The 14,502-nt window shown below is 44.3% G+C and overlaps 1 protein-coding gene across 8 annotated transcripts in view; it reads left to right on the top strand.

Moving 5' to 3' along the window:
• The window catches only part of TSC22D1 (TSC22 domain family member 1), a 149,466-nt gene extending 135,620 nt beyond the window's left edge, over positions 1 to 13,846 (top strand). For 6 of the 8 annotated variants that reach the window (XR_013536243.1, XM_078375369.1, XM_078375370.1 and 3 more), the window contains 2 exons: positions 11,242 to 11,293; positions 12,487 to 13,846. Coding sequence is in view for 7 of the 8 variants with exons in the window: in XM_078375369.1 (XP_078231495.1) it covers positions 11,242 to 11,293; positions 12,487 to 12,744 (310 nt within the window). In the remaining variant the exon portion in view is untranslated. Of the gene's footprint in view, positions 1 to 10,076; positions 10,157 to 10,481; positions 10,839 to 11,241; positions 11,294 to 12,486 lie in introns of those variants that run through there. The other 2 variants (XM_008998217.5, XM_008998216.4) reach the window with 2 other exon arrangements.
• The last annotated feature ends 656 nt before the right edge of the window (positions 13,847 to 14,502 follow it).

The raw sequence follows: 14,502 nt of genomic DNA, 5'->3' as shown, positions 1-14,502 counted from the left end.
CACTGTGGTGATGCACGTAGGTTTACAGAAAATCCTGAGATCAGTCAGCGGGAATTCTTCAGTTTGTTCTTTTCCAAAAATTGTTTCAATTATTCCAGTTTCTTAGCTTTCATATATAAACTTTGGAATCACTTTGTCATTTTCAATAAAATGTCTTAGAATTTTGGTAGGGATTACGCTGACTATATGGTAGCTGGGAAGTGTGGAATTGATAGCTTAATGGTGTTATCTTCTAATCCATGCACATGGCGTATCTCACCATTTGTCAGGTTCTCTGATCACTTTCAGCAGTGTTTCACAGTTTTTAGCATAGAGATCTACATATTTTCTTAGATTTATACCTATTTCATGTATTTTTTGTTTTAAAATTTCACTTTGCTTCATTGCTGGTATGTAATATATTTGATATTTGTACATTGAACTTCTAGCTTGTGACCTCAAGAAACTTGTATCTTCTTAGTTCCAATAATTTATTTGTAAATTTTTGGGAAGCACATAGATTAGTCATGTTATCTGTGAATAGAGATTTTTTTTTTCTTTCTAGTCTGGATGACTTTTCTTTCTTTTTCTTGCCTTACTGCCTGGCTGTTACCTTCGGTATGATGTTGAATAGGAATGCTGAGAGTGGACTCTAGGGGGAAAGCGTTTATTCTTTTACTGTTGAGTATGATGTTTGCTTAATGTTTTTTATAGATGCCCCTTATCAGGTTGAGGAAGTTCCCCTCAATTCCTATTTTGCTTAAAGTTTTTTTCTTTTTTTAAATCATGAATGGATGGTGATTTTGTCAAATGCTTTTGCTGCATATAATGAGATTATCTTTATGTATTTTCTTTGTCCTCTGTTGATAGGATGAATTTCATTGATTTTTGAATGTTTACTTTGTATCCCCAGGATAAATGCCACTCATTCATATTACTCTTTTTATATGTAGTTGGATTTGATTTGCTAAAATTTTGTTAAGAACTTTTGCATCTATGTCCATTAGAGCTGTTAGTAGGTAGTTTTTCTATTTTTATAATATCTTTATCTGGCTTTAGTGTTAAGGGAATGCTGGCCTCATAGAATGAGTTGTAAAGTGTTTTTTTTTTTCCTCTCTCTCTTTAGTTTTTGGGAAGTGTCTGTATAGAACTGATAGTATTTCTTTCTTTAAATACTTACTGGAATTTACCAGTGAAACCATTTGAGCCTGAGGTTTTCTTTATAGGAAGAGTTTAAACTATAAATTCAATTTTGCAAATAGATACAGGACTATTCACGTTATCTATTTCTTCTCATGTGAGTTTTGGTAGTTTGTGTCTTTAAGAATTTGTCCAGTTTTGTTTAAATTGTTAAATTTATTGAAATAAATTTTGATATGCCTTGTTTTTATTTTCATTCAGTTCAAAATACTTCCTGATTTTCCTTTTGATTACTTATTTGACCCATGAGTTACTTAGATGTGTATATTTTTTCCCCAAGTGTTTGGAAATTTTTCAGATAATCTCAAGTTATTGATTTCTAATTTAATTACATTGCCGTCAGAGAACGTAATGATAAAACTGACTGCAGTCTACTTTGAATAATATAACCACCTCAGCTTTCTTTTATTATTAACACGGCATATCTTCTTTCATATCTTTTTGTGCTTATTTGTATTGTTATATTTAAAGTATATTTTTTATAGGTAGCATATAGTTGTATCTTGCTTTTTTATCCAATCTGGCAATATCTGCTTTTTAATTGAGGTGCTTAATTGAGACCATTTATATTTATGTGATTATTGTTTTTTTCTTTTCTTTCTTTTTTTTTTTTTTTGAGACAGAGTCTAGCTTTGTTGCCCAGGCTGGAGTGCAGTGGCGTAATCTCAGCTCACTGCAACCTCTGCCTCCCGGGTTCAAGCGATTCTCCTGCCTCAGCCCCCCAAATAGCTGGGATTACAGGCAAGTGTCACCATGCTCCACTAATATTTGTAATTTTAGTAGAGACAGGGTTTCACCATGACTTTTCAAACAAGTTTAATGTAAAACAAGACAACGTGAAATCAATATAGTTTCTTCTGCATCCAAATCTCCATCTAAGAAATCTAAAGAGGATAAAGATGGGTTGAAAATTGTTTCTTCTTAGATATTTACCCTAGAGAAATGATACCTTATGTTCAAATAAAGACCTATAGGAAGCTGTTTATTCTATTCAGGATCACCAAAACTGGAAACACTTAAATGTCCTTCCATGAGTTCCAGGTAGGTCTTGAACTCCTGACCTCAAGTGACCCACCCGCGTTGGCCTCCCAAAGTGCTAAGATTATAGGCATGAGCCACCACGCCCAGCCTAATGTGATTATTGTTGATATAATTGGTATAAATCGATTATCTTGCTATTCTTTTTTAATTCTGTTCTTTATCCCCCTTTTCCTCTTATTCTACTTTCTTTCAGATGACACATTTTCTTAGGATTCCATTTTATCCTTCTATGTTGGCTTATCAGAGTTTATAGCATACGTCTTGAACTTATCACAGTGTACCCAGCGGTATACGGTAGAGTTTAGAGCATACATGTGTAACTTACTCAGCAGTACACTTCCCTCGCCCCTTCCTAGTCCTTGTTCTATTTCTGCCACACATTTTACATCTACCTATTGTAGTACCTTCCCATTGATTATTTTTGCTTTCAACAGTCAATGACTGTCATAGAAAGAGCCTCACCATGTCGCCGAGGCAGGCCTCAAACTCCTAGGCTCAAGGGGTTCTCCCCGCTCAGCCTCTTGAGGAGCTGGGACTGCACCTAGCAAGAGTCAGTTATCTTAAGAGATTTAAACAGTGAAGGGGGAAAGTGTTTGTATTGAACCGTGTAATTACCATTTCTGGTGCTCTTCATTCTTCTGCGTAGATCTAGGTTTTTCATCTGGTATCATTTTCCTTCTGTCTGAAGGAGATACGGTGAATCCTTCCAGCTTTTGCATGTCTGAAAAAGTCTTAATTTCACCTCAAATTTCTGAAAGATATTTTCACTGGGCATAGAATTATAGATTGACAGGGTTTTTAAATTTCCGTTAAAGATGTTGCCTTCTGTCTAGCATTGTTTGCAACCAGGAGTCTGCTCTCATCCTTATCTTTGAGGCTCTGTACATAATCTAGTTTTCTCTGGCTGCTTCTAAGATTTTATCACTGATAGTAAACAATTTGATTATGATATGCCTTGTAGATTTAGTCACAGTTCCCTTGCTTGGGGTGTGGTTAGCTTCTTGGATCTGTAGATGATTGTTCTAATCAAATTTGAGGAAAATTGCCATTATTTCTTAAACTGTTTTCTCTCCTTTTTTTTTTTTTTTCAGGGATTTCACTACAGATATATTTGGTTGCTTGAAACTTTCTCACAGCTTATTGATGTTTGGTTCTTTTTTTTTTTGAGACAGTCTCGCTCTGTCACTGAGGCTGGAGTGCGGTGGCACAGTCTTGGCTCACTGCAGCCTCCACCTCCTGGTTTCAAGCGATTCTCCTGCCTCCACCTCCCAAGTAGCTGGGATTACAGGTGTCTGCCACCATACCTGGTTATTTTATATTTTTAGTAGAGACGGGGTTTCACCACGTCAGCCAGGCTGGTCTTGAACTCCTGACTTCAAGAGATGCACCCACCCCAGCCTCCCAAAGTGCTGGGATTACAGGCATGAGCCACCGCACCTGGGTGATTTGTTCTTTTGATTCAATGTTTCTTCTGTATTTTATTTTGGATAGTTTCTATTGCTCATGTATCACTAATACTTCTGCTCTATCTAATCTACTGTTAATCTCATCTAGTATTTTTTCCTCAAATATTGTATTTTTCATCTTGATAATTTAATTTAGGTTTCTTTATACTTCTCACACCTGCCCTTACTGTGCGAATGCTTTCCTCTACCTTCTTGAACATGTAAAATATGACTGATTTTAACGTTCCTACCTGTAAGTCATCTTTGTCATGTTGATTAATTCTTCTCCGCATGCGTCACATTTTCCTTCTTGTTTATATGCCCGACGCTTTTTACTGGATGCCAGACATGGTGAATTATGAGATGCTAGAGACTTTATTAAATATCCTTGAGCTTTGTTTTGGGAGAAAATTAAGTTGCTTGGAAACAGTCTGACCTTTCAAGGCTTCCTTTTAAACTGCTTTATGTAGGACCAAAACACTGTCCAGTCTAGGACTGATTTTTCCCTTAGGGAATTAGAACTCTTCTAAGCCTTCGGAGATACTTAGGCAGTAACTTTCTGAATATCTGATACCCCTGTTTAGGTTTTCATACAGGCTGGCGGGTGGTAGTATCACCTGGTGCCTACCCTCTGTGAGTTTTGGAAAGTGTTCCACCTGCTTCTGTTGGGTGGTTCTTCCCTCAGCCTCGGGTAGTTCCCGCACCTGCAGGTGTGGTAAGGACTCCGCGGAAGCCTGGGGGCAGGAGGGACTGCTGCGGATTTCTCCAAACCCCTCTTTTATTTTGAAGTGTATTTTTCTTTTTAAATCACAGTAATACATATACATACCCAAAGAGCAAACAGAATGAACAGGAAAAAAATAGCATTTCCCTCTTTCCACTCCCCCAGCCTGTGCCTCAGACGTAGCCACTTTTAAGTTTTAGCTGTTTGTTCTCATCTTACCTTCACGTTTCTATGTAATAGATTTACACTTACGCTATTCCTTGCCTTTTCCATTTTAGATATTAGGTAAGCAGGTTGTAGTGGATTAGCATGTCGCACTTTAAAACCATTCCGACCATGCAATTGTTCTTCCCGTTACCTTCTCAATAAAGTTAACTTTTTAAAGGTAACTCCGTTTAAAAAATTAATATGGTCGTGTAAATTTTGTTTATGAGTATTCCATGTTTTTGTCCTTGCTCCGTTTTCAGTAAAACTGCCTTTGGCTTATCTAATTGTTCCATTAGATCTGTCATGTGACTATCAGTACCTCCCCTGCGCCCTGCAGATGCTCAGATGTGTTAGATAATCTGTGTGTTCATTAGCATGGAAGCTCTCCCCCACTGGACTTCTCCATCTTCCCTTACCGTGGCAGACCAGGCACAGACCAGCTGCAGCTCGGGCTCACCTGCTGCAGCCCCCCTGCCACCCCTGCAGTCCCCCTGCCACCCCTGAAGCCCCCCTGCCATCCCTGCCACCCCTGCAGTCCCCCTGCCACCCCTGCCACCCCTGCAGTCCCCCTGCCACCCCTGAAGCCCCCCTGCCATCCCTGCCGCCCCCCTGCCACCCCTGCAGTCCCCCTGCCACCCCTGCAGCCCCCCTGCCACCCCTGCAGTCCCCCTGCCACTCCTGCAGCCCCCCTGCCACCCCTGCAGCCCCCCTGCCATCCCTGCAGTCCCCCTGCCACCCCTGCAGCCCCCCTGCCACCCCTGCCGCCCCCTGCCACCCCTGCCATCCCCCTGCCACCCCTGCCATCCCCCTGCCACCCCTGCCGTCCCCCTGCCACCCCTGCAGCCCCCCTGCCATCCCTGCCGCCCCCTGCCACCCCTGCAGTCCCCCTGCCACCCCTGCAGTCCCCCTGCCACCCCTGCAGCCCCCCTGCCATCCCTGCAGCCCCCCTGCCACCCCTGCAGCCCCCCTCCCGTCCCCCTGCAGTCCCCCTGCCGTCCCCCTGCCATCCCTGCAGCCCCCCTGCCACCCCTGCAGTACCCCTGCCACCCCTGCCGCCCCCCTGCCACCCCTGCAGTCCCCCTGCCACCCCTGCAGCCCCCCTGCCACCCCTGCAGCCCCCCTGCCACCCCTGCAGCCCCCCTGCCATCCCTGCAGTCCCCCTGCCACCCCTGCAGCCCCCCTGCCATCCCTGCAGTCCCCCTGCCATCCCTGCAGTCCCCCTGCCACCCCTGCAGCCCCCCTGCCATCCCTGCAGTCCCCCTGCCATCCCTGCAGCCCCCCTGCCACCCCTGCAGCCCCCCTCCCGTCCCCCTGCAGTCCCCCTGCCATCCCCCTGCCACCCCTGCAGTACCCCTGCCGCCCCTGCAGCCCCCCTGCCACCCCTGCACTCCCGCCTGCTGATTTCCTTCCTCTCTTCCTGGTTCCTGTTTCCCATGCCTGCCTTTTTTCTTGATTTGCTCCTCCATTTTGGTGCCTCAAGTATCTAAGAATGTTTTTAATCCTGCTTTTACACTCAAATGATGATTTGGCCAGTAAAGAATTCTGGATTAAAAAACTCTTTTCTTTCAGAATTTTAAAGATATTTTCTTCACTGTTTTCTGGCTACAAGCAAAGTGGTTCTGTTGCTGGTCCCTGTGCTCGTACCGTGTTTCTTCCGTTTGGAAGCCTTTAGGGTTTTCTCTGTGCCTAGTGATTACGGTTTCATGAAGGTGTTCTTTGGTGGGGGGCTTTTTCATTTCTTGAGGTTGGATATTTGGTCATCTCTTGTGCCCTTCAGTTCTGGAACAATTCTTAAATTATTTGATAATTCTCTTCCTTCTTTTCTCTCTCCAAAATAGAAACTCTCCTATTTTGATGTTGGACCCCCTAGATTTATCCTTTAAGTTTCTTTATCTCACAATTCAGATTTTGTTCTTTTTTCTCCTCTCTCTCTCTCTCTCTCTCTCTTTTTTTTTTTGAGACAGAGTCTTGCCCTGTTGCCCAGGCTGGAGTGCAATGATGAGATCTCTCACTGTGACCTCTGCCTTCTGGGGTCAAGCAACTCTGTCAGCCTCGGCAGTAGATGGGATTGTAGGCATGCACCACCACGCCTGGCTAATTTTGTTTGTTTGTTCGTTTTTTTAGTAGAAACAGGGTTGTACCTTGTTGGCAAGGCTGGTCTCCAACTCCCAACCTCAGGTGATCTGCCTGCCTCAGCCTCTCGAAGTGCTGGGATTACAGGAATGAGCCATTGCGCTTGTGCCTGGCCACTGTTCTACTTTTTGGAAGTTTTTTTCAACCAACCTTTCTATGGAGATCAAGGAAATGTAAAATGTGGTTGAATTTAACAGCCTTTTCTTCTTTCGATTTCTTTGGCATTTCTTCTTGTTTTGACAGTGTGTGGGACCCAACACTAAAACATGATTTGTTGTTTATCTGCCATTCACATTTAAGTGAGAGTCCTGTAGTTTCCTTTGTTAGACCTGCCTAGTGAGAGTAAACTAGAGACATGGAGGTGATGTGGGAGCCCTCAGGCAGCAGCGATTCGCTCAGGACAGGGTGATGTGCCTTCGCTGCTTTCCCGGCAGTTGTTTGAGATTTGCAAGGAGTTTGGACAGGGGGAGAAAAGGGTTACTCTATTTGAGTGCTGAATCTCTGGCCATACCTGTTGTTGGCCAAGTCAGATCAGGTTTTTAAGAAAAGCATATGTTATAGGAATGAGAAACACTCAGGCCTGTTCCTCCTCTCCTGTCTTGTCATGGTGGCTATCAGTATGAAGTCTCGGTTGAATTGGAATCCATGTAAAAAGGATTCCAATCTCTTAGTCAGACTACAACAGAAAATGCCTCAGTCTCAATTGTCCAGGCTGTTTAATGTGTGTGAATTCCTCCTGATCTTTGCTCAGTGCCTGGAATTGACTCAGGGTCCAGGCCTTCGGGGATCTCTCCTGGAAGCCTTGTAGTGTTTTCTGTGTCCTGTCAGCAATTCTCAGTGAGCTCTGACTAGGCATCAGACGTATAGATGGTTTGTCTTGCAATTAGAAGAGCCTTTGAATAATTCTAGCCATTTGTGCTACAGACATTTTTGATCCAAGGATTTTCCCTCCATGGAGCTTTCCATTTCCTTTTTCAAATTAAGCCTTTTCAGTTTCCATACAAAAGACTGGTTTTAAAGGAATCTAGCATATTTATGTGAAATATATGAAAATATTAGATTTCTTTCTTTTTTTTTGAGATGGAGTTTCGCTCTTGTTACCCAGGCTGGAGTGCAATGGCGCGATCTCGGCTCACCGCAACCTGTGCCTCCTGGAATCAGGCAATTCTCCTGCCTCAGCCTCCTGAGTAGCTGGGATTACAGGCACGTGCCACCACGCCCAGTTAATTTTTTGTATTTTTAGTAGAGACGGGGTTTCACCTTGTTGACCAGGATGGTCTCGATCTCTCGACCTCTTGATCCACCCGCCTCGGCCTCCCAAAGTGCTGAAAATATTAGATTTCTATAGTTGCATATCTTTTGGCCCAACACATTCTCCAGAAGTGTGTGCGCACACATACATATGTTTAAGGATGTATGTAGAAGGATGTTTCTTGCAATTTTATTTAAAATAGCCAAATACTAACAATAAACCATCATGTCTTTCAATGGGTTAAATGGACTGTGGTTGCTTATATTTGCTTCTCTTGCTTGATACAATGGATGATCAGTTAAAATGATTGAAACAGAAACAGCTTTCTGTTTATGTTGAAGAACCGCATGAATAAATTCAGTTAATTTAGTAATTTTTAAAACTCCAGCTGGGGATTTAAAATTTATTTTTATATGACCTTAGAGTTTTATTTTTTAAAGCTTTAAAAAGAGCTTAAGATAAAATAGCTTTAAAAAGAGCTTAAATGGTGCGTTAATGCCTTTTCTGTGAAGCTGGCATTCACTTAAAAGATGTAAATAAAATTTAGCACACAAGTAGTCTTAGGTATAACTTTAACTTTCAGAAGATAGAAACTGTCACGTAGTAAATACTGTTCTGATTAGCATTCTCAGACATCGGGACCACATGCCTGTTTCATATAAGTTAATATATTTAATTTTAAAAATCATAAATATAACAAATATAATTATTCAAAAGCCAAGCCTTAAAATTTGGAGAATAATATGAACTTTTCAGTAAAAAGGGCATCTCATCACTTTATAGTCACATTTTGGTTTTTAACCCAAAAGAGAATTGTGGTCTTTATCATCCCTACACTCACCAGATCTGGTCTGGTTCTTCCTAATTTCTTTGGGCGGTTTCTGAAAACCAAATCTACCCACCCCTACCAGTTAACTGTCGAAATGGCTCTGATGGCAATTTTAGGAAACAGTGCTGCTTGAGGAAACATCCTTATTTGGGAGAGAAGCCTGTGTGTGTTTGTGCATGTGTGTGTAGTACATATATGTGTTCTACGGTCAGATTTTATGTTGGAATTATTTGTGATGACGCAATTATCTATGGATTACAGAGGTCTCCCCAAGTACTTTGTGGATTTTTTTTGTTTTTATAGTATCATGCCATTAGAGGGCAGTATTGTAGAGGTTAAATTTTCTTTCTCGCATGCATTGACTTGCAAGCTGTTAATGTATAATAATTAAGCAAACTTCAGGGCTTAGATTTCTAGTATATTAAATTGTAGCCTTAATTGAGGCATCCCTGCAAGTAATTTAAATTAATATAGGAAATTTTGAAAGGGTTAAGCTATTTTACACCCACATCTCTTGATTTTGGTTTGGAGAAGGGAATTATTTGGTCAGTGTGGCCAAGAGGGTAAAACGGAGGTGAGTGACAGCATCTATTGGCTGCTTAACTATTTTTAACCACCATTATGTCCTGCTCTTTCTGGTTCTGGACACTGCAAATGGGGCAGAGAGACTAACTTCAGGGATTTGTGTGCTTCGAATACATACTTGACAATATTTCTATCCCTCCGGTGTAAGAATACATACTTGACAATATTTCAATCCCTCCGGTGTAAGAAGACTCTTAAAGGAATTGTCACTCAGCTTCCAAAAACGTGCCTTAGAGACTTACTAAAAATAGATCTATGTGGGATTCAACCTGTGGATTGACCTTTCTAGGTCTAGAAGAAGGAGGCATATTTAATTACTGGTGAGAAGGTGCTGATAGGGAGTTGTGGTTTTAACGTTTGTCACCCTAGGGGCTTTTTGGGAAGATCCTGGATTTTATCTGGTGGAGTGTTTCCCTCAATTTTTATATGCCTAGCAAAGAATATATCATGTTTTTTGTTTTGTCTCTATAAAACAAAAGGGATCTCTCAAAGAGCAAATGTGATTTTTTTTCCTTCTAAAATTAAAAAAAAAAAAAAAGTATGATTTCAGGATAATTATTATCTTTAAAAATGAAACCGTCTATAAAATCCTCCCAGTACCGCTGCCGGTAAGAACTAGATAATTGAAATCTAGACACTCGAGCTCTTCCCAGTCTTACAGCGGTGGGACTGGGCATGCCCAGTAGCTCAGACGGTTCTGCTTTCGCCGTTCAGCAGCCTCGGGACGCAGCTCCGGGGACCGGGGTCTGACTCCCTTAAACGTAAGCACGTGCGGGGCCCCCACAGTCTTTTTCAAGGACCCTTCACATTTCCTGCTGAAGCAGTGGTCCAGCAGAGGCTGCCGTGGAAACCTCCGGGCCCAGCACCCCAGTGCCTCTGAGTGCGGCCTGCACCAGGCCAGCCCACCCCGCGAGCGGGATCTGGAGAATGGGGGCGGAGGTAGCGGGTGGGGGAAGGCGGGGAAGCAGGGAAGCGGGAGGACCGGGAAGGGCGAAGGGGAAGGGAGAAGGAGGCGGTCCCAGTGGCATGCCGGCCAATCGGCGCAGCTCTGCCCTGCATATATTTCGCACTAACACTGGGAATCCTGGTCTAGAGCTGAGTAGAGCCCGGCTGCGGATCTGGGAAGCGCCTCCGCACGGCACTGGGATCCGCATCTTCCCGGGATCACCGAGCCCCCAGAAGCCGGGTTTCTTTACATTAGGATTGCCGTTTTCTGTTTCTCCCCGGGCTGTGGAAAGCCAGAAGATTTTATCTAGCTCATACAAGGCTGCTGGTGTTCCCTCTTTTTTTCCACGAGGGCGTTTTTGGCTGCAATTGCATGAAATCCCAATGGTGTAGACCAGTGGCGATGGATCTAGGAGTTTACCAACTGAGACATTTTTCAATTTCTTTCTTGTCATCCTTGCTGGGGACTGAAAACGCTTCTGTGAGACTTGATAATAGGTAAATGTCGGCTAGGATAGTTTCTTTAAATTTATTCGTGAGATACTTATAATAATGCAGGTGAAAGATAGCCAGGCGAATTCCTTTGTCCATTGCCGAGAGATATGGTGACATGGATGTTGCTTTCGGAAATGTTTGGAATAACCTTATTTTTGCAAGTCTGGCTTTCCCCACATTATATAATTTAGTTCTTTGTGGCTTCCTAAAATAGGGAGATGCCTGGCTGGATATTCGTTAGTAAAAGAAGGGCTGTTATTTTCTGGAGGGTGATACATTACATAGTATTAAAGAATATTCAAAATGTGATGCTAGCAACATCACACAATCGGGAGATCCTTTTTATCTTGGACGTTTAAGATAAATTCCATTTATCGATGACCTTTTTTCCCCCCCTCTTTTTCAGCTCCTCTGGTGCAAGTGTGGTAGCTATTGACAACAAAATCGAGCAAGCTATGGTATGTACTGATGAAAAACCATTTATACTAAATGTGGGCACCGCACAGAAATGAGGCGTTTTGTGTAACCAGTGCACTCCTAAGTCCAGATGATGTTGACTGCTCTTGATGCGCGCAGACATGCCGGCACTGTCTCCTTTCGGCCAGCGTGGAGCCCCCTACCACGGCAGCCGTGGAGGGAGAAAGGGGCCCTGCGGGTATTCAAGGGTCTCCTTTCCGAGACTGCTTTCACACGAGGGGATTTCCTCTCGGTGACCATGTTTTTGCTGGGGAATCTGTTAGGGAAGTGCTGGCCCAGCGTCTCCTTCGGTTGGTCGTGAGCACACCTTTAGCGCTGCAGCTTTACCAGGAACCCCAACATTTTACTAGGGAGCCGGGAGGTGGGGGGGGGGGCTCACGAGTCGGGATCCTTGGTAAAGGCCTTCTAGACAGTGCACAAACGGGTCCCCGGTGGCGCGGGCTCCTGCACAATGAAGAATAATCGGAGAAAAGTTTTGTTTTCTCAGCCTGCGCCTGGATTTCTCCTATTTTTTATTTCCGCCTTGGCCGTTCTTTGTTATTGGAGCAGCGCCTGTGGCTCTTCTCACGGGATTCTCTGCCCGCTGTTGCTAGGCAAACTCCGAACCTTTAATTCGGAGCTATAAATAACTCGGGCTCCCATTGGCTGCGACGTCTGCCCAGGTTTCTGTGATGTCAGCTTAATCATGAAAAGGGGGGGGCGGGGTGGAGGGAAGAAAATGCGGCAACGCGCTCTGTAGGAACTGGCTGCAGCCGGTGCTGAAGGAGGCGGCTCCGGGCGGGCGCGGGGCGGGGCTGAGGGGCGGGCACGGGGCGGGGACGAGGGGCGGGCACGGGGCGGGGCCGGCGCGCTGCGGCTCGGACATCCCGGCTGCGGGTCTCAATCCCGGACTGGCGCGCCCCGGGTTCGGGCCCAGTCTCAGGTAGGAAGCCGGCCTGGGGCGTTTCTGGCCAACGCCTGCCGAGAAGCACAAGCTTTTACAAAGCTGGGTCATTTGCACGTTCAGCTCAAGTACTGCACGGTCATGGTTGTATTCCGATTTCCCCGAGTGTCATTATTCGAACTTTAAGGCAGAAGATGTAAAAAGGGAGAGCCACGCAGAACACTGTCTTAGAAACTCCAGAGTCCAGAAAATAGCCAATAGTGAGTTAAGCCTTTTCTCTTTTCTCCCCAGGATCTGGTGAAAAGCCATTTGATGTATGCCGTCAGAGAGGAAGTGGAGGTCCTCAAAGAGCAAATCAAAGAACTCATAGAGAAAAATTCCCAGCTGGAGCAGGAGAACAACCTGCTGAAGACACTGGCCAGTCCTGAGCAGCTTGCCCAGTTTCAGGCCCAGCTGCAGACTGGCTCCCCCCCTGCCACCACCCAGCCACAGGGCACCACACAGCCCCCCGCCCAGCCAGCATCGCAGGGCTCAGGACCAACCGCATAGCTGCCTGTGCCCCCGCAGAACTGGCTGCTGCGTGTGAACTGAACAGACGGAGAAGATGCGCTAGCGAGAATCCGCCTCCACAGTCGCCCATTTCATTGCTCGCTGCGAAAGAGACGTGAGACTGACATACGCCATTATCTCTTTTTTCCAGTATTAAACACTCATATACTTATGGCTTGAAGAAATTACTTAGCTGGGTGAATGAAAGGTTAATCCGAGAATTAGCATGGATATACTGGGACCTCGTGCAGCCTGGCAGATATCTGAGAAATGGTTTAATTCATGCTCCGGAGCTGTGTGCCTTTCCATCCCTGCCGGCTCCCCACCCCTCACTTCCAAGGGTTCTCTCTCTCGCTTGCTCTTAGGGTACTACCTGGGGTTGGGAAGCGATGGAGCTCCTTACTGGACTGCCTCTCTCCTCCCCCCAGGGGGAACTTGAAAGGGGGGTAAAAAGACTAAAATGAGGGGGAACAGAGTTCACTGTACAAATTGACGACTGTCACCAAAACCCATAAAAAGCAATAGTACTGTGCCTCTTTCTTCTTAAACAGTGGATGACACAAAACTGAGAGTGACAAAATGGTGACAGGTAGCTGGGACCTAAGCTATCTATCTTACCATGAAGGTTGTTTTGCTTATTGTATATTTGTGTATGTAGTGTAACTATTTTGTACAACAGAGGACTGTAACTACTATTTAGGTTGTACAGACTGAGACTGAGATGTTTCACTGGCTCTCTGAGGAGGTGTGGATTTTATATATAGATCTACATAAAAACTGCGACATGACAGGAACCACACCTAAAGAAATTTTAAGAATTTGGCACAGTTACTCACTTTGTGTAATCTGAGATCTAGCTGCCGAATACCCTGAAGTAAATCCCTGTTCACTGAAGTCTTTCCGTTGAGCTGGTTGAATACCTTGAAAAAATGCTGAGTTCTAGCTAATGAAACAGATTTCCCAGTAGGGGTTTCTGCATATCACCTGTATAGTAGTTATACGCATACGTTTCTGTGCATGTTCTCTACACAGTTGTAAGGTGTCACTGTATTTAACTGTTGCACTTGTCAACTTTCAATAAAGCATATAAAAGATTGATAAACAAGTCTTTTCATCTTACCCTGTTGATATAATGGCACTCATTTCCACACAGTTTCCAGGTGGAGTTAACAATTTGACTAGTAAAATCCTGAAGGGGAGTGGAATGGTTGGACAAACAGGGGTAAGGGTAAGATTTGACTACATGAAGAAAAGGAAACATGGCCTTGTTCGGCTGGTAGGGGAAGAGGCAGTTGAGGGTCCAGCTCAATTCCCACTGCTGTGTGACTTGGACAGGCTGCTTTACTCCTGGACTGATGTGGGGGTTTGAAAGAGAGAATCTCTTACCTTCCCCTGTGGCTTTAAAATTCTAGGAGTCCATGAAAATCTTAATCTTCCCTTTTTTTGCTGAACTGAGAGGAAGAAGGAGCCTTATTCTGCATATAATTGCAATAAGCAGATCTAGGATCAAAAGATGGAAGTTGGAAAAGCTGATTACCACTTGAAGAACCCTGTCGCCCCGGGTTGGGAGGTTTCTCCTGGTGTGGGATGAGTTTCTAGCTCCTGGGGTAATTTGTCTTGTCTAAGCAAAGGATGATTTGAGGTAGGACCAGATGAGCAAGAACGTCCTTCCAGTTGATTCCACATGATTGTAAAATAGGCCAACGGCCAAAATTGAAACCACAAAGGAATCCTGAAGCAGATTGGCACCTGGCACCT

The sequence above is a fragment of the Callithrix jacchus genome, chromosome 5, assembly GCF_049354715.1.
Source record: "Callithrix jacchus isolate 240 chromosome 5, calJac240_pri, whole genome shotgun sequence".
Taxonomy (NCBI): domain Eukaryota; kingdom Metazoa; phylum Chordata; class Mammalia; order Primates; family Cebidae; genus Callithrix; species Callithrix jacchus.
The sequence above is the reverse complement of the archived record's forward strand: the minus strand, read 5'-3'. Positions and strand labels throughout refer to the sequence as shown.